This window comes from Oncorhynchus nerka, linkage group LG13, assembly GCF_034236695.1.
Source record: "Oncorhynchus nerka isolate Pitt River linkage group LG13, Oner_Uvic_2.0, whole genome shotgun sequence".
NCBI classification, from domain to species: Eukaryota; Metazoa; Chordata; class Actinopteri; order Salmoniformes; family Salmonidae; genus Oncorhynchus; species Oncorhynchus nerka.
The window spans coordinates 28,406,891-28,427,946 of NC_088408.1; the positions used below are offsets into that span (position 1 = coordinate 28,406,891).

Here is a 21,056-nt window from a genome sequence, read left to right on the forward strand (position 1 = left end):
CAGCCAGAGGTGTGAGGCAGGCAGGTGGATGGACTAGCTGTCTGGGTCAGGGATGAGGGAAAGGTGGGAGAACTAGCTGTCTGGGTCAGGGATGAGGGAAGGGTGGGAGGACTAGCTGTCTGGGTCAGGGATGAGGGAAGGGTGGGAGGACTAGCTGTCTGGGTCAGGGATGAGGGAAGGGTGGGAGGACTAGCTGTCTGGGTCAGGGATGAGGGAAGGGTGGGAGGACTAGCTGTCTGGGTCAGGGATGAGGGAAAGGTGGGAGGACTAGCTGTCTGGGTCAGGGATGAGGGAAGGGTGGGAGGACTAGCTGTCTGGGTCAGGGATGAGGGAAGGGTGGGAGGACTAGCTGTCTGGGTCAGGGATGAGGGAAGGGTGGGAGGACTAGCTGTCTGGGTCAGGGATGAGGGAAGGGTGGGAGGACTAGCTGTCTGGGTCAGGGATGAGGGAAGGGTGGGAGGACTAGCTGTCTGGGTCAGGGATGAGGGAAAGGTGGGAGGACTAGCTGTCTGGGTCAGGGATGAGGGAAAGGTGGGAGGACTAGCTGTCTGGGTCAGGGATGAGGGAAAGGTGGGAGGACTAGCTGTCTGGGTCAGGGATGAGGGAAAGGTGGGAGGACTAGTGAGAGAGGGATGCAGAACAGCTCTGGGTATATACCATACCTAGTTCGGTGCAGATGTTGTCAGGCAGCCCTGATATAGTCTTTCTGCGTTTGACCTTCTTGGGCCGGCGGGAGACTGTGTCAGTGTTAATGAGGGAGCGGCGGATGCTGGCCTGCCGGTCAAACGTTGCCCCTAGTGGCCGGGAGGGCGAGAGCAGGCAGGCAGAACAACGGCAAACAAAAACCAGCCCGTTAGTGATACAAACACACGTGCGATTGTGTTCATACATGCAGAGTTTAGAGACAGGCAGAGTGACAGAACAAGAGAGAGTAGACAGTCACATATATATAGAAAAGCATGCTGTATAGCATAAACAGGGGGGGTGAAACACAGAAACTAAAAGAGTGAGTATCCCACACAGCCATACAAGACCAAACATCCAGACAGATCAGTGTCTTGCTCTGACTGTCTGAAACTAGTTCAGACTCTGTGAATCTGCTCTTTTTGATGGATGGTGAGAAAGTGATATGAAAACTGACATATAGACAGATTGAGTCTAACACGCTCACATTTCAAACAGTCTTTTTTGATTTCATTTGATTAGATATGACGTTGACATTTTGACAACTTGAAATACTGATTCTAAACCAATCCGCGTTAAGAAGCCTGCAGATTTAATAGGTCTCACAATTACATGTATTCAAATACATGTTTAACACCAACTGACTATTGATACTGTTAGGAGCTGTCTGTGCTACTTTGCAGTGTTTTGTGGCAGGATCTAGCCTCAGACAGCTCTCTCTCTATGCCCTGTAGCGTGTGTGTGCTAGCGACAAACTGAGTCAGAGGACAAGACAAACACCACTGAGCCAGAGCTGACAGAGATAGTTAGAGGGAAAGAAAGTGTGTGTGTATGGGGGGGGGGGCAGTCTCAGACCGACTGCTGAGTGACAGATGTCACTAGCAGGGCTGATGTATTAGTGGGTGGGAGCAGTACGTTGTCTGTGTTGGGTCCTGAGATGACGTGTGTACTGGTGGTGGTGTGTGTATGTGTGTGCATATATATGTCTGTGTGTGTATGTAGTGTGTGTGTCGTAGGTGTCGGTCTCTGTCAGGCGCCCCATGGTTTGAGATACAGCCATGGAGCTGCTTTGACCTTTGACTGCAATCTCTCTCACTCTCTCTAACAGTGGGATGGACTGAGCACGCTCACAAACACACACTTAGCAGGGGTGTGGTCAGAGAGCGAGATAATAATATGGAAGAAAAACAGGGGAAGATAATACTACTGACAGACAGAAAACACAACGCTCTATGCATGTGGATGCAATTCCCAGTATGTCCATTCGAACACACAGAGGGGTTAAAAGTGAGGCGAAAAAAAGGATTGCTTCAAGACCAAGACTCCTATTTCATTGGTTGAATGGCATCGGTAATTGTGGGCATGTTCAACCTAGGACATACAACAGTCACTATTGGGGGTGTGGCAGCCAAGGGGTGTGGCCTACCTGTGACGTTGATAGGGATGACGTCAGTGGGCACGGCCTGAGCCTGCATCCTCATCTTCTCCTCAGGGGTGGGGAGGGGCGGGGCCTTGTAGCAGCGCACCTGTCCGTCACACTCATCTATCCCCTCCTCTTCCTGGGGGGTCTGGTGCCTCATGGGGTGTAGGGACTTGTCATCCTCCGCTGACGAGGCCATGGACTGGAGGAGAGGAGAGAGAGAAGTGAGAGGGAGGAAAAGAAGAGGCGGGTACACAGGAATGAAAAGGAGTAGAGAGGAAGGGAGATAAAAGAGAGAGATGGGAAGGAGAGGGATAGAGGAGAGATGAGCTTCAGACTGAGCCTGAAGAAACGCACCTGAGCCTGTAGGAGGAAGGAGTGTGTGTGTGTGTGTGTGTGTGTGTTGCACCTGCCCCCACAGGGTCTGCCATCCTTTGTATGAATGCTTTAAACCTCTTCCAGCATTGTGTTCATTATTGCCCAAACACCCACACACACCACTATGTTTACTGCAGCAATCTGACCTTTGAGCCAGAGAGTCTATAAACATGTTTCACGGTCAATCATACACACATTGACATGCACACCCTCCCACCCCGACAAACTAATAGCAAGGAGGAGTGAGAGAATGAGATAACAAAAGGAGAGTAACAGAGAGATGCTCTCATGTGTTAAACTGTGCTGACGGGCTGTGGGTTCTCAATCTGAGCGCATCACATCTACACTGCAGAGATACGAGAAGAGCAGCGCCACCAAACTTCTCACTGCAGCACCTGGGCTTTCTCTAGAACCCAGGGCATCAACCAAACAGACCGGCACATATTTTAGACACATATCTACAATTATCAAAATCATATACCAGAATATTTAAAAAAAAAAAATACATTGGTTCCTTTTTCCGTCTCAAAACAACAGAAACCAACCTCTCCAACAGCATCGCAGCCTGACACACTTTGACCTGAACTTACCCGCCCAGTAAAAACATCTCAGGGAAAGTTTACTCTCTGTTATGTCCCACCTATATGTCACTAACCTTCCAGAATGTTGGTGGGAAATTCTTGAAGCTCCCACCACACCACCATCACGCTATTCCCAAATACAGAATTACAGGTAGATTCTGAGTGGGCATGCAGTCATGTTATCAGTCACAACAGCAGCTCAAACATGGGACAGTCAGAGGGAGGAGAGGAGGGCAGGGTGGAGAAGGAAGCCAGCCGTGTGTTATGTTGTAGCCTTCAGAGTTGCCCCCACCTTTAGGGGCCATTGTGGGTCTAAACAGTAACCCAGTTTCCCCTTTGAGCTAGGGAGCTGCTGTCAACCAGAGTTAGGCTCACTGGCCTGGAGACAACAGAACAGGGGTGAGGAGAGGCGGGCAACAAGAGAGCTGGGGGAAGGGGGTTAAGGTTGAGGGTGGCTTGGGCCAAAGGAAAAAGCAGGGGATGGATGAGAGTGAAAGGAGGTGTGGAGGCAGGCCAGGGAAAAAGCAGGGGATGGATGAGAGTGAAAGGAGGTGTGGAGGCAGGCCAGGGAAAAAGCAGGGGATGGATGAGAGTGAAAGGAGGTGTGGAGGCAGGCCAGGGAAAAAGGGGATAGTTTGGATAGAGGGACAATAGAGAGCAAGGTTAGGGGGTGAGAGGCACCTCATTCTACCAAAGAAAGACCCCCTTTAACAACCTCGTCTGACCCCATCAGGACCCCCACGATTGGACGAGTTAAGTGGAGGGAGGAGAGACTACAGAAGGAGTGGGAATATGGAGAAGAGAAAAGCGGACAAGAGTGGTGGGGGGGGTTGGAGATATGCAAGGAAAGTAAGCGTCCTGGAAAAGGCTTCTCTGACTATTTGACCATTGTTAGTCCTAACGTTCAAGAACTGGAGCTGTCATACCACCGCACTCTACCACACAGGTTAGTTTTAAGATAATTAACAATGTCATACTGTCACTGTGTAAGTCAGTCACATGCAATTCTCAAGTTGTCTATTGTCATTAGAGTGAAAACAGCTCCACCAAGTCTAAACCAATATCAAAACAATGCTATTTAGATATTTAGAATAAATCTCCCAAGTGTTCCCTATCAGGGCCTGCCAGATAAACAGTTCTAAGTGGCTGTACACGCATGAGAAACCAGCCATGGCAGGAACACAATGTAATGAGACAGAGTGGGGGGGTGCAGTCAATGTCAGAGGAAAATACAGAGGTGGTGCACTTCTGCTTCAAACCACTGGAGGGCAGACACATACCAGTTTGGTGTGTGCAATTATATTTCTATGGGTGCTGAGTGTGTGTGTGTGTGCGTGCGTGCGTGCGTGCGTGCGTGTGTGTGTGCGCGCGTGCGTGTGTGTGTTACCTTCTTGTCTGTGTCGTCCTCATCATCCTGCAGGCTGCTGTGGGACTCTGCCCTGCCAGAGAAGGTGGGGCCCTGAGAGTAGTACTGGGAGCTACGGAAACCATCCTTCCTTAACTTGTCACACTCTGGAAGAGAGAGGGAGGGAATGGGTTTCACAAACCTTAATACACACACACACACACACAGAAGTGTTGTCTACACCCCTGGAAGTGTTGTCTACACCCCTGGAAGTGTTGTCTACACCCCTGGTAGTGGTGTCTACACCCCCTGGTAGTGGTGTCTACACCCCTGGTAGTGGTGTCTACACCCCTGGTAGTGGTGTCTACACCCCATGGTAGTGGTGTCTACACCCCTGGTAGTGGTGTCTACACCCCTGGTAGTGGTGTCTACACCCCCTGGTAGTGGTGTCTACACCCCTGGTAGTGGTGTCTACACCCCTGGTAGTGGTGTCTACACCCCATGGTAGTGGTGTCTACACCCCATGGTAGTGGTGTCTACACCTGTCGAGAGCTCAACACCTCAGGGAACACGCACAGCAGAGGAGCTGACCTGTGCAATATATCGGGCAGCTGTTCAGAGACGCACAGCATATAGACGAGCAGCCTGTGTGTGTGTGTGTGTGTGTGTGTGTGTGTGTGTGTGTGTGTGTGTAGCCCCTGCCTCAGCAGCAGCCCCTGACAGCTTCTCTCATTAGACCCTGCTGTGAGGGGTGAGATGTGTGTGTTCCTAATCTACGTGTGTGTGTGGTGTGTGTACATGCATGTGTGTGTGGGAGCTAGGAGGGGGTATCCCTTCCAGTCTGTCACACACAGATGGTGGAATCATCCTCCTCTCTCAAACACCTCCTCCCTCCCTCAGTGGCTATTTACACTTCAGTCACTCTGCTACCAGGGACTCCTAGATCAGCTACTAAATAACACATCTACTAACGAGATGTACAAATATGATGTACTAGACTAATTATACATAACTTAATCATTTCTAATTAAATCATATTTATATATCCATGATTTAATAGTATATCTAAAATGCTATAGATAATTCTATAGCTATATACATGTCCATATCAGAGCGATTTTCAAGCTTCGGTTGAAGTCGGAAGTTTACATACACCTTAGCCAAATACATTTAAACTCAGTTTTTCACAATTCCTGACATTTAATCCTAGTAAAAATTCCATGTTTTAGGTCAGTTAGGATCACCACTTTATTTTAAGAATGTGAAATGTCAGAATAATAGTAGAGAGAATTATTTATTTCAGCTTTTATTTCTTTCATCACATTCCCAGTGGGTCAGAAGTTTACATGCACTCGATTAGTATTTGGTAGCATTACCTTTAAATTGTTTAACTTGGGCCAAACGTTTCAGGTAGCTTTCCACAAGCTTCCCACAATAAGTTGGTTGAATTTTGGCCCATTTCTCCTGACAGAGCTGGTGTAACTGAGTCAGCTTTGTAGGCCTACTTGCTCGCACACACATTTTCAGTTCTGCCCACATATTTTCTATAGGATTGAGGTCAGGGGTTTGTGATGGCCACTCCAATACCTTGACTTTGTTGTCCTTAAGCCATTTTGGAAGTATGCTTGGGGTCATTGTCCATTTGGAAGACACATTTGCGATCAAGCTTTAACTTCCTGCCTGACTGATATCTTGAGATGTTGCTTCAATATATCCACATCATTTTCCTACCTCATGATGCCATCTATTTTGTGAAGTGCACCAGTCCCTCCTGCAGCAAATCACCCCCACAACATGATGCTGCCACCCCCAAGCTTCACAGTTGGGATGGTGTTCTTTGGCTTGCAAGCCTCCCCCTTTTCCCTCCAAACATAACGATGGTCATTATCACCAAACAGTTCTATTTTTGTTTCATTATACCAGAGGACATTTCTCCAAAAAGTACGATCTTTGTCCCCATGTGCAGTTGCAAACCGTAGTCTGGCTTTTTTTTAATGGTGGTTTTAGAGCAGTGGCTTCTTCCTTGCTGAGCGGCCTTTCAGGTTATGTCGATATAGGACTTGTTTTACTGTGGATATAGATACTTTGTACTGGTTTCCTCCAGCATCTTCACAAGGTCCTTTGCTATTGTTCTGGGATTGATTTGCACTTTTCACACAAAAGTATGTTCATCACCAGGAGACAGAACGCATCTCCTTCCTGAGCAGTATGACGGCTGCATGGTCCCATGGTGTTTATACTTGCGTACTATTGTTTGTACAGATGAACGTGGTACCTTCAGGCATTTGGAAATTGCTCCCAAGGATGAACCATTGTGGAGGTCTACAATTATTTTTCTTGGGTCTTGGCTGATTTCTTTTGATTTTCCCATGATGTCAAGCAAAGAGGCAATGAGTTTGAAGGCAGGCCTTGAAATACATCCACAGGTACACCTCCAATTGACGTCAATTAGCCTATCAGAAGCTTCTAAAGCTATGACATAATTTTCTGGAATTTTCCAAGCTGTTTAAAGGCACAGTCAAGTTAGTGTATGTAAACTTTTGACCCACTGGAATTGTGATACAGTGAATTATAAGTGAAATAATCTGTCTGTAAATAATTGTTGGAAAAATTACTTGTGTCATGCACAAAGTAGATGTCCTAACCAACTTGCCAAAACTATAGTTTGTTAACAAGAAATGTGTGGAGTGGTTAACCTAAGTGTATGTAAACTTCCGACATCAACTGTTATATTAATTTTGTGCGTATACTTTCAAATTCGGGGCTCCTGCATCTCAGCGCTAGAGGTGTCACTACAGACCCTGGTTTGACCCGGGCTGTATCACAACCGGCAGTGATCGGGAGTTCCATAGGGCGGCACACAAATGGCCCAGCGTCGTCTGGGTTAGGGGAAGGTTTGGCCGGGGTAGGCCATCAGTTAAGAACAAATCCTTATTACAGTGACGGCCTACCCCGGCCAAACCCTAACCCAGACAACGCTGGGCCAATTGTGCACTGCCCTATGGAACTCCCAATCACTGCCGGTTGTGATACAGCCCGGGGTCGAACCTTAAATTAAAAAAATATACATATAATTTACACCGAATGCTCTTTACCACAGCGACCAAATAGGCCTAATCATTTCTCTAGTCTCTGCCATCTCCGTTTGATGTGTGTATAGCGACAAAGACATCCGCTACTCCTGTAGTCTTTTGTGTTGAATACCCGCAACTAATTAGTCAAATCACTGATGTACAAATGTAAATCTGCACATTGTCATATTCATGTGAAGGAGTGGTTTGATGTGTTCGTACCCGCTACGGAGCTAAACCTTACAGACTACTTTCATCTTTCATGTCCTAATGCCTGCATAGCTCATTAGAGTAGGTCTCTTCAGGGACTGAGGCGCTGTCTGCATGTATAATACTGTCATTTAATGGAGCCTAATGGAGCAGCTAGTTACTGATGGCTGTTAGTGTTTGCTCCTGTGATCTGGAATAGAAGGGTTTTAGAAGCCACTTGAGATGATGAGGAGGAGGAGGAGGGGAATAGGTGTTACACAGTTTCCGTTTCCAGGACTGTTGTCGAGCAGAACAGGGGCTGGAGTTTAGTTGAAGGGGAAATATGGAGGTTTATTGCTATGGTCACATGGCACCATCCCAGAATGATGTAGAAAGAGAGCGAGGTACTAATCGATCCAAATCTTTCAAACATTGTTGACTATAATGTGTCTGATATTACGCAATATGTCTGTGCTTTCCCAACCAATCAGTCACCCTTGTGCGCACACGACCACAACCTGACACCAGAATGTGTTGACGAACGGCATTATGGGTAATGACCCTGTCCTAACTGTTGAGAGACTCGGGCGTTGTGCCGATGACACTAGCAGCTGATTACATATGGATTGCTTTGAGACCCAAGCAGGGTCTGATATTGAATTTTCCCTAACTTCTCTTTGTGTCTCTGTCCTGGTGATATGGCCGACGGGGGTGACATAGATTTAATGAGAGGGGGCTTCATAAGCACAGGAGCAGGGGCACGGTGGTGGATAGACCTTATGTGCTGCTCTCAGATAAGTTTCTCTCTATACCAATTCATATCTTGACTCTAACCAGACTGGTCAGCCATAGAACAGCGCTTTGGGCAGTTTCTAGGTCCCCTTGTGTTACAACTTTGTACAGGGTTTAGTTTAAAAGTATACGTTGTGTACTGCTTCTATTGCTATCAGACTGTAGGCTGACCAGTTAAATGATGTAACAGAGCATCCCAGCAGCAGCTTCATGGGAAGAGAACATGGGTTCAGCAGCTAAACACACACTACGACGTAACAGACCGACCGACACAGGCAGTCTCCCCAGACACCTGTTGGTAGGGCTCTTTCAGAAGGACGGTGGCAGGTGATCAAAGGATACCATTACCCATGTGGTGTGTAGCATGGCGGGTGTGTGTCATATTACATGGACAATAACCTCAAATAGAACCAGGACAATGGGACAGAAGGACAAAGACAGTGTGTGTGTGGCATTATCTTAGTGGAGGTGAATTAATAACACACTCTATGCATGACCTCTTCTATTGTCTTCAGTCCCTCTCCTCCTATTCTCTCTCTCTGACCTCCTCTCCTTTATCCCCCCCCCTCTCTCTCCTCCTTTTTCTCCCTTTATCTTCTCCCTCTTTATCTGCTTGGCATACAACTTCACCTAGCACATAAATAACAAGCCCCCGCCCCACACTAACCTTCTCACACACCATCCTGCTACAGAACTTTGGTGACTACCAAGTATGTTTTGTAACCCTCCCGCTTTGGGCTGGATGTGCCAATGTGTAGTTCATACATGCATAATCTATGAGCAGAATGACAAGTCTTATCTCAATTAGCCACGAAATCCCTCGTTTGAATGCTACCGTTTACTGGCAGTGCCATTCTCCCTACATTTCCCCCACATGGGCCAGCTCCATAGCAATTTGAGTTCCAGGCAGCCAATGAGGTTCAGCCCCTCACCACTTGAGTGACAGTTAGCAAGACGCTCACACAGCAGAGCCAGGGAGAGAGCAACAACGTTGTGCACATATGTGACGTGGTACACACTTTTGTCTCATGAGTCAGTGCTACTTTCAGAATTACTGGCTAAAAAGTATACAAAAGTGCCAGAGAATCTCTCTAAAGGCACGGACACACCGATCACGTTTGCCGGCCGAGAGCACTTAGCACCCCTGAACAGAATGCCAGACATATTTTGAAAACCGAGTGCAACCAGATTCTACATGTAGAATGGTCAAAAATGTTGGCAGTCAGACTATAACACCGTGCCGTCAGCAAGTAAACGAACGGCAGACCGCATGTCTTGTCCTTTACACTGATCAACAACAAACTAGCACAGACCAACCCCATACACACCCACTCCAACTCAACTCCTCCCCCATATGCCTTTTCCCACCACTGAACCGTTCTCTTTGGGAACAGACCAGGAAGTGACTAGTTGTGGCTGTTTTCGGGGAACCTTTCATGTTCACCCCTCAAAGACACTGGACACACCACAGGAGGGCTTAACACGGGTGTGTTGGTGTAACTAGGCAAACAAACGCTTTGGACCTTTTTTGGTTGTTGTTTTTTTTACAATGTTGTCGTAACGTCGTGAACATCAATAAAGTAACAAGAGATATTGAAGGTGATGAAACGCAATGGGTGGTCGGTGGCATTCCAACAACACTGTATTTGTGTGTGTGTGTGGTCATGTTTGTAAGTGCGGTTGTGGTCCTTACCCCTCAGTGCGGTCTTGAGGTTGACCTTGGCCTGGTGGTGGAGGTCCTCTACGCAGGGCGGTCTGCTGCCGGGCAGGAACACGTTCTCCTGCTGGTGCCACGGGGCTGTGTAGTGGACTGTCCACTTGCTCTCCTCATCCAGGTTAGACACCGCTACGGAGGGAGGAGAAAGAGGGAAGGAAGTTAAATGATTTACAGTTTAAAAAGGCAGTCGTGTTGAACAAATATAGGCTACATGTGTTTTGCTACTGTTGTATGTCAGGGATAGGGACTGATGCTTTGAAATAAATAAAAACTTGGTGGATGCTGATATTTGTTCTATTTCATTAGAAATGGTTTTCTTCTTCTTCAATTAAGCCGTCAACTTCAGGACACACTGGTGCAACTCATGTTCCATTTTTAAATAAAAACGAGTAGAAACCCCCCCATGTTGTTTTACAATATATACTCTAAACCGTGGAGTCACGGCCAGGGCCAGGGACAGGACCAGGGCCAGGGATAGGGCCAGTACCAGGGACAGGACCAGGGCCAGGACAGGACCAGGACCAGGGACAGGACCAGGGATAGGGACAGGACCAGGGACAGGGCCAGGGACAGGACCAGGGACAGCCGTTATCAAAAGCGACCCAGGAGAAATTAGGGTTAAAGGCCTTGCTCAAAAGGCACATCGACAGATTTTTCACCTTGTCAGCTCTGATTTGAACTATCAACTTTTTGCTTACTGGCCCAATGCTCTAACCACTAGGCTACCTGCCACCTTACCCAGCCTATAGGCCAGCTGTTATTTATCTGGAAGTTGTAATGCTAATAAATCTTGTTTGAGTTGGAGTGGAAGGAGGGAGTGACGTTTGTATGAAGGTGTGACCCTACACACAAACAGCTTTAACACTCTACTGTGATGCATGGTCGCGTGTAGATCAGTTGGTAGATGGCGCTTGCAACACCAGGGTTGTGGGTTCAATTCCCACGGGGGACTAGTATGAAAATGTGTGCACGCACTACTGTAAGTCACTCTGAATAAGAGAGTCTGTTAAATGACTAAACTGTGAAGGGCACTTGTCAGGGAGGGCAATGGAAAGTGGAGGGAAGATCCAACTGAAAAACATTCCAATAGACACTGAGGGTACAAAACAGTAGGAACACCTTCCTAATATTGAGTTGCGGACTTCAATCTTTTGTCTTGCACATTCACCCTCTGAATGGCACACATCCATGTCTCAATTGTCTCAAGGCTTAAAAATCCTTCTTTAACATGTCTCCTCCCCTTCATCTACACTGATTGAAGTGGATTTAGCAGGTGACATCAATAAGGGATCATAGCTTTCACCTGGTCAGTCTGTCATGGAAAGAGCAGGTGTTCCTAATGTTTTGTACACTCAATGTAGTCTTCAAAACAGCATGTTCTCCACTGAGAGACCAGGCTTCAATACAAAAACCCACGAAGAGCATTGTTTCAGACACTAGCCTACTGCCAATAGAACAAGCTAAGAAGAACTTCCAAAACATTGCCTCTCAAACAACTTCTCAAATGTTCAAAAGATTCAAACTATTTATTTATTTAATTTAACTAGGAAGGTCAAATTCTTATTTATAATGACAGCCTACACCGGCCAATGGGACAATTGTGCGCCCCCTTATGGGACTCCCGATCACAGCCGGTCGTGATACAGCCTGGGATCGAATCAGGGTCTGTAGTGACGCCTCTATGCAGTGCCTAAGACCACTGCGCCACTCAGGAGTCCAGACTAATCATTGTTCACCCTGTTTGGTTATTTCTTGGTCATCCAATACTGTCCAAACAACACACAATCCTCCGGTTACATCCTGTACAACATCTCAACAATAAGGAAATAGAGAGGGTACAAAAACACACAACAAGTAGTGCCACCATCCGCTGTTTACTTTTCCCATTAAAAAAAACAAAAAACACACACACACACACACACACACACACACACACACAGGACTTACCGAGGGATTGTATCCAGACTAAAGTACTATCTGGGATTGGGAGACCACCACGTATCTCCATTCCTCTAAACAAGCTCTCTAGCTCTGTGCCTGTACTGACTAACAACATGACCATCTATCTCAGGAAAAAGTCAGACAAGTAAGAACAGAAAGAGGAGAAAGTTGGGAGGATCCTGGGAAAGGGGCAGGCTAAGGAAGGAGGTGTGTGTGTGGGGATGCGGGGTGCATGAAGGAGTCTTTCCACAGGTGCAAATGGGCCATCTGAGGTAGTGTGTGTTTTTTGGGTTGAGGGGGGGGGGGGACAAAGGGTCCTTTTGACTTGACCCTTATTCATTCCCACATGTGCTCATGGACTATAAGAGGAAATGTGTGTCGTGTCCCTACAACTACCACCCTGTCTCCAACACAGCCTTTTGAGTGGCTGTGTTGGGAGCCCAAAAGGCCAAGGAGAAAGTCTAGGAAACATTTGGAAGCACTTGGAATCCCCTGGGGTGGATGGTGTTCAAATGTTGTACGTTTAAACAGGTTGGCATCCTCCATTAGAAGGCCCCGGGGCCTGTCCAAATGTCAACAGTTCAACTGCCATTTGAATGGTGCAAAAGGCCTGAGGGAAAGGCAAATGAGACGAGGGACTTGGGGGGGGGGGGGTTATATGTTTCCACAGGTGTGAAGGCGCCATCCAGTGTGCCAGTCCCTAGAGACCACAGGTGGCAGGGCCGGCCGTTGGAGTGTGATGTGACGTCTGTTAGGAGTTCCTCTCTTCAGCAGTTAAAGTTGACACCTCTTCGATGGCCGGTTAACTACCTCTTTGGCAGGGAGAGAGGAGCCTTTGTATTCCTTCATGACCTTTTGCTTACCAACTGTTCTTTACAAACAGCTAGGCATATCTCTCCAACATATCGCTCTCCGTTCTCCTCTTCAAAACACACACACAGCTAAACCTTCTCGTGTAGGAAAAGTAAACCCTGAGAATACCGAGACCCACCACACCACGTGGTTGAGGAGCAGTAGAATCATCGGAGGGTGAATGAACCCGTTGCTGCCACATGTCAGCCACATTGGCAGTGTGTGAGCTCTCAGTGTGTGTGTGAGCTCTCAGTGTGTGTGTGAGCTCTCAGTGTGTGTGAGCTCACTGATGGCTACATAGCTAGCTACATAGCCGTCTTTGTATCAAAGATAATTGTGTAGTCTAGAGCGATTTCCTAGGTTAGCTAGCCAGCTATTGTCGTTCTTTTAACGCAACGTAACGTAATCAACACTGCTAGCTAGCCAGCTAGCCCCGAATAGCAGCACAGTAGAAACTATTACACTCAACGGAACGACTTGATTAGTGTAGTGTCAACAACGCAGCCAATGCCAACTAGCCTACTTAGTCAACAACGCAGCCTCTGCCAGCTAGCCTACTTCAGCAGTACTGTATCATTTTAATCATTTTAGTCAATAAGATTCTTGCTACGTAAGCTTAACTCTCTGAACACTCGTGACGTGTAGTCCACTTGTCATTCCAATCTCCTTTGCATTAGCGTAGCCTCTTGTGTAGCCTGTCAACTATGTGTCTGTCTATCCCTGTTCTCTCCTCTCTGCACAGACCATACAAACGCTCCACACCGCGTGGCCGCGGCCACCCTAATCTGGTGGTCCCAGCGCGCACGACCCACGTGGAGTTCCAGGTCTCCGGTAGCCTCTGGAACTGCCGATCTGCGGCCAACAAGGCAGAGTTCATCTCCGCCTATGTCTCCCTCCAGTCCCTCGACTTCTTGGCACTGACGGAAACATGGATCACCACAGACAACACTGCTACTCCTACTGCTCTCTCTTCGTCTGCCCACGTGTTCTCGCACACCCCGAGAGCTTCTGGTCAGCGGGGTGGTGGCACCGGGATCCTCATCTCTCCCAAGTGGTCATTCTCTCTTTCTCCCCTTACCCATCTGTCTATCGCCTCCTTTGAATTCCATGCTGTCACAGTTACCAGCCCTTTCAAGCTTAACATCCTTATCATTTATCGCCCTCCAGGTTCCCTCGGAGAGTTCATCAATGAGCTTGATGCCTTGATAAGCTCCTTTCCTGAGGACGGCTCACCTCTCACAGTTCTGGGCGACTTTAACCTCCCCACGCCTACCTTTGACTCATTCCTCTCTGCCTCCTTCTTTCCACTTCTCTCCTCTTTTGACCTCACCCTCTCACCTTCCCCCCCTACTCACAAGGCAGGAAATACGCTCGACCTCATCTTTACTAGATGCTGTTCTTCCACTAACCTCGTTGCAACTCCCCTCCAAGTCTCCGACCACTACCTTGTATCCTTTTCCCTCTCGCTCTCATCCAACACTTCCCACACTGCCCCTACTCGGATGGTATCGCGCCGTCCCAACCTTCGCTCTCTCTCCCCCGCTACTCTCTCCTCTTCCATCCTATCATCTCTTCCCTCTGCTCAAACCTATCTCCTGATTCTGCCTCCTCAACCCTCCTCTCCTCCCTTTCTGCATCCTTTGACTCTCTATGTCCCCTATCCTCCAGGCCGGCTCGGTCCTCCCCTCCCGCTCCGTGGCTCGACGACTCATTGCGAGCTCACAGAACAGGGCTCCGGGCAGCCGAGCGGAAATGGAGGAAAACTCGCCTCCCTGCGGACCTGACATCCTTTCACTCCCTCCTCTCTACATTTTCCTCTTCTCTCTCTGCTGCTAAAGCCACTTTCTACCACTCTAAATTCCAAGCATCTGCCTCTAACCCTAGGAAGCTCTTTGCAACCTTCTCCTCCCTCCTGAATCCTCCTCCCCCTCCCCCCCCTCCTCCCTCTCTGCAGATGACTTCGTCAACCATTTTGAAAAGAAGGTCGACGACATCCGATCCTCGTTTGCTAAGTCAAACGACACCGCTGGTTCTGCTCACACTGCCCTACCCTGTGCTCTGACCTCTTTCTCCCCTCTCTCTCCAGATGAAATCTCGCGTCTTGTGACGGTCGGCCGCCCTACAACCTGCCCGCTTGACCCTATCCCCTCCTCTCTTCTCCAGACCATTTCCGGAGACCTCCTCCCTTACCTCACCTCGCTCATCAACTCATCCCTGACCGCTGGCTACGTCCCTTCCGTCTTCAAGAGAGCGAGAGTTGCACCCCTTCTGAAAAAACCTACACTCGATCCCTCCGATGTCAACAACTACAGACCAGTATCCCTTCTTTCTTTTCTCTCCAAAACTCTTGAACGTGCCGTCCTTGGCCAGCTCTCCCGCTATCTCTCTCAGAATGACCTTCTTGATCCAAATCAGTCAGGTTTCAAGACTAGTCATTCAACTGAGACTGCTCTTCTCTGTATCACGGAGGCGCTCCGCACTGCTAAAGCTAACTCTCTCTCCTCTGCTCTCATCCTTCTAGACCTATCGGCTGCCTTCGATACTGTGAACCATCAGATCCTCCTCTCCACCCTCTCCGAGTTGGGCATCTCCGGCGCGGCCCACGCTTGATTGCGTCCTACCTGACAGGTCGCTCCTACCAGGTGGCGTGGCGAGAATCCGTCTCCACACCACGTGCTCTCACCACTGGTGTCCCCCAGGGCTCTGTTCTAGGCCCTCTCCTATTCTCGCTATACACCAAGTCACTTGGCTCTGTCATAACCTCACATGGTCTCTCCTATCATTGCTATGCAGACGACACACAATTAATCTTCTCCTTTCCCCTTCTGATGACCAGGTGGCGAATCGCATCTCTGCATGTCTGGCAGACATATCCGTGTGGATGACGGATCACCACCTCAAGCTGAACCTCGGCAAGACGGAGCTGCTCTTCCTCCCGGGAAGGACTGCCCGTTCCATGATCTCGCCATCACGGTTGACAACTCCATTGTGTCCTCCTCCCAGAGCGCTAAGAACCTTGGCGTGATCCTGGACAACACCCTGTCGTTCTCAACTAACATCAAGGCGGTGGCCCGTTCCTGTAGGTTCATGCTCTACAACATCCGCAGAGTACGACCCTGCCTCACACAGGAAGCGGCGCAGGTCCTAATCCAGGCACTTGTCATCTCCCGTCTGGATTACTGCAACTCGCTGTTGGCTGGGCTCCCTGCCTGTGCCATTAAACCCCTACAACTCATCCAGAACGCCGCAGCCCGTCTGGTGTTCAACCTTCCCAAGTTCTCTCACGTCACCCCGCTCCTCCGCTCCCTCCACTGGCTTCCAGTTGAAGCTCGCATCCGCTACAAGACCATGGTGCTTGCCTACGGAGCTGTGAGGGGAACGGCACCTCAGTACCTCCAGGCTCTGATCAGGCCCTACACCCAAACAAGGGCACTGCGTTCATCCACCTCTGGCCTGCTCGCCTCCCTACCACTGAGGAAGTACAGTTCCCGCTCAGCCCAGTCAAAACTGTTCGCTGCTCTGGCCCCCCAATGGTGGAACAAACTCCCTCACGACGCCAGGACAGCGGAGTCAATCACCACCTTCCGGAGACACCTGAAACCCCACCTCTTTAAGGAATACCTAGGATAGGATAAAGTAATCCCTCTCACCCCCTCCCCTGAAAAGATTTAGATGCACTACTGTTCCACTGGAGGTCATAAGGTGAATGCACCAATTTGTAAGTCGCTCTGGATAAGAGCGTCTGCTAAATGACTTAAATGTAAATGTAAATGAGCTCTCAGTGTGTGTGTGAGCTCTCAGTGTGTGTGTGAGCTCTCAGTGTGTGTGAGCTCTCAGTGTGTGTGAGCTCTCAGTGTGTGTGTGTGAGCTCTCAGTGTGTGTGTGAGCTCTCAGTGTGTGTGTGTGTGTGAGCTCTCAGTGTGTGTGTGAGCTCTCAGTGTGTGTGTGAGCTCTCAGTGTGTGACGGACCAAGTGTGTATAAGTATCCTTGCATATCACCATCACAAAGTTGTGCCAGTGTGTAAGACCTTCGTAAAAAGGGTCAATCTGGCCGGACATCACCACACCACTGGCCAATTGTCAACGCTGGACAGGAGGACAGAGCTAGAGGGAGGGAACGGGACACGCAAACGTGCACATGCACGCTCACACACTCCAAATATACACTCACATAAAGTGAAGGAGTTGACAACGGACACCCAAACATGCCTAACCACTCACATAAGGGCTACTGTTGCACCAGACTAACAGTGGATAGATAGGCCTACACAAAACAAATGAAGTTACACACAAATGAAGTTACACACTTGTATCCATTAGTCCCAAACAACCTAGTCAAAACACGTGATTGTCTAGCCTAATACTTGTCTCATACACAAACACCGCTCGGAGTATCCTCCAGCCCAGTCCATGCAGGTATCTAGCTCTCCCCCCACCCTGGGGCCTGATGTGGTGAATAGAGCCAGTCAACGCCACAGAGCCAGACCAAGGCCACTGGGACTATGGACATAAAGCCAGTATTGTCCCACAGAATCAGCCTCCACATCAGGCCTTTCACTAGTACAATACCCCCAGACAACCCCCCAACCCCATCACACTCGCCCAGAAACACGCATGCTACCACAATGTCCACATCTATTCACTTGTCACCTAACCCCCAAGCACACCTCCCTTACTACCAGCACACAATTATCTCAGAGAGGAAAGAAAGACAAAAGTTGCAAGAAACACACTCAGAAACACGGTCCTCTTAGAATCTATATTTGAAAAGAATCCATGCATATTGACAACTTCTAATTAAGCAATAAGGCACGAGGGGGTGTGGTATATGGCCAATATACCACGGCTATGGACTGTTCTTGGGCACAACGCGTCGCGGAGTGCCTGGACACAGCCCTTAGCCGTGGTATATTGGCAATATACCACAAACCTCAAGGTGCCTTATTGCTATTATAAACTGGTTACCAACATAATTAGTGCATTAAAAATACATGTTTTGTGGTATACAGCAGTCAGCCAATCAGCATTCAGGGCTCAAACCACCCAGTTTATAATCCTGTATATAGCACTATAACCTATCAATTTAAACAGGAGGAGCAATCACATGTGATGTGCAGGACCAGTGGAATAGAGAGGAGGTATGCAGCAGGGCCAGAGGCTGATATCATCTACTCCTGATGACTCTGCATCATCACAGTGACAGTGACAGCTGCAAGGTGGCTCTGTCCATGCAAAGGATCACTCCGTAAAACATCCCACTGTAGTTTAGGTTACCTACTGTATCAGAGTGTTAACGCCTCCTCTTTTCTGCCTACACAGGTGTGTGGAAGGAGTCTGAAAACGCTGAGGTAAGGATTAACAAAGTTGATCTGAGAATTACAGTACACACAGTGCTAATAGAGGATACACCTGAGATTAGGATGAGCACAAACGGCTTTCAGTGAGAGCATGTCACCTCTCGCACACTCTCACACGCACGTCCCCAATCCCCTTACACACAGACCCTACTATCCTAAATTAATTCATAATTGCCCCAATTTCTACAAAATCCAAGAGAGCGCTTCAAATGAAAGAGAGGGCACTTTAATTCTAGCCGAGACGTTAACCATTTAAACGCCTCTCCCACTGGTTACTAGGTAACAGAGAACAACAGTACGTACTCCATCAGATCACAGAAACCCCCCCCATGCCAATGTACTGTGTAACATTATCCACAACTAAAACGCATTTTATGAAAAGTCCTCTCAGTGACACCTGATCTGTCATTACTGGAAAATGAATGATATATTTAATAAAAGGGAAGGAAAGGCAGAGCAAATGAAACCAAAGTGTCTCTCTTACCCTTCCTCTTGAAGTATTTAATGACAGATTTTAACGAGGTCCCGATAAACACCATTATTCCAGTCGGTCTTTATTTTTCTATAATAATATCAATAGAACAGCCTTGTAAAGGAACAAGCCACGCAGATGAGCGAGGGAACGAGGAGGAGGACAGGACAAACGAGTGCTGCCGCCGCTCTTCTCCACTCACTCTATATGGTGGCTCAGCTCTGTGTGTGTGTGTGTGTGTGTCTGCTGTGTTCACAATGAGCCTCTCCCCCTCACACACACTGCCCACCCCTTCCTATCTCAGGCACTGCCCAGACCTTTGAGGAACACACGCACACACACACACACGCACGCACACACACAGCGGGAGGGGTGTAGAATCTGTTCCCTTGTGCTTTGGTTACCATGGAGTTCTCTCACCCTTTCTCTTCATTTCTCCCTATCCCTTTCTCGCTCTCTCTTCTTCCCTCTTTTTCTTTCTCTCTCCCTCTACAGGACTCTAAAGATTAAAGATTCAAACACGATGTAACAGTATGACCAGGAGTATTATACTTAACTGTAAGGTATATGGATTTCATAAATACAGAATAAATAGGCTAGCCTACTCTCTTTCGCTCCCTCACTCCCACTCTGGGACCTGCCAAAGCACGCTCTCTCTCTCATGTCTGAATCTCACATCTCATCTCTGCTGTGAGTTTCTCTTCACTTCCCCAGGAGGGCTATGCTGGTCTGATATTCCCTCTCCTGCAGTAGACTTTAGTAGTTAGGGACACCACCTGCTTTGTACTCTGATGCACAAAGAAAGGACTGTTGACTTTTCTTAGAGACCAACAAAGGTTCCTGACTGAATGTCTGTGTGTATGTCCCTTTTCATCTCACCACAACTCTGATAATTTTCTCCGTCATTCCCTCCCTCCCTCTCTCTGATCAGCCAGCATGCTGTTAGCACACGGCCTCTAAATCTGGGCCACATGAATATAGATTACATACAATCCGCCTATTGTCCATTCTGTGCAGCTTCTATCAGACACACACAAACATACAAAGCACTACGGAGATACACACACAAGTATACACAGAAACTCAATTCTCTGCCTGCCCCTACTACTGCCCTGTATTCCTTTATGTGTTCCCAAATGGATGGGGGGATGGAGATGGGAGGGGGCTGAAACTGGAGCTTGAATGGGATTGCAAATGATTGTTGAATTTGTGGGTAAAAGGTCCCCCCCTTCCAACCTTGTCTCCTCCTCTCCTGAACCTCTTTGCAGTGTACATTCACAATGCTGTGTGTGTGTGTGTGTGTGTACAGTATGTGTGTTTGACAGGTTCACTGCCACGCTCTAGTGTTCTGCAATGGCTGTGCCAGATTCACACAGAGAAGCATTCTGCAAGTTTCTCCTATCTCTCTCCTCAGTAAAACCTTTCCCCCTTTCTCTCTTCCCCCCTCTCGGACTCCCCCTCTCCCCCCCTCTCTCGGACTCCCCACGCTTGGTGTGGGGCTCCTGGCCTGTTCTGTGATTGGGGTGAGCATCACACCATCTGACACACGTACAGTATTAAGATAACATGCAAACACAAGCCGGCCATGGCTGCAGTGATTACAGGACCTATTGTTCTGAACACAGAGGGACCAGTAGACACGGCCAATAGATCTGCCATATGGAGGAGAAAACTAGACATCTCCTGGATTAGGCTTATCCCCCCCATCTATCCACCCTTCATCCCTGGCTTCATCCCTCTACCACAGACATGCTTTGAGGAGAGGAGACGCCCCAAAACAACACTAATATTAATCCTTCAAGCATTTCGCTATGCCCGCATATCAGCTAAATGTGTACGCGACCAATAAAATGAGATTGCTTTTGATACGCGGCTTGACAAACACACGGCATCAGGTAAGGACCTCCGACTGAGGTGATCAGACCCGGGAAAGACGCCTTCCAAAATGCTCAACATGTCAACCATTGACTGTACAATATTTAATTTGTCTTTTTCTGTTGACTTCCTAACTGACTAAGTGTAGAACTTCAGTCTTTCTGAAAAGCCCTTAATAAAACCAGGGCTTCATTCATTAATATTATACTAAAAGCCAATATATAGGCGTACAGCAGCAAGATGTTGAGAAAGTAGGCCTATGGGAGAACAGACTTGCTTAAACAAACGATAAGGAACCATAGAGGATGTGAATGAGTGAGAGAGCGAGAGATAAACAGGTATTGTTGAATGAACCACAGTAATAAAGATGTGGATCTGACAG

General features: G+C 48.2%; 1 protein-coding gene across 1 annotated transcript in view; it reads right to left on the reverse strand.

The window, feature by feature from the left end:
• The window catches only part of nhsl1b (NHS-like 1b), a 184,992-nt gene that overhangs the window by 17,453 nt on the left and 146,483 nt on the right, over positions 1-21,056 (reverse strand). The window contains 4 exon segments of the mRNA XM_029676409.2: positions 663-794; positions 2,111-2,306; positions 4,451-4,575; positions 10,154-10,306. Coding sequence (XP_029532269.2) covers positions 663-794; positions 2,111-2,306; positions 4,451-4,575; positions 10,154-10,306 — 606 coding nt within the window.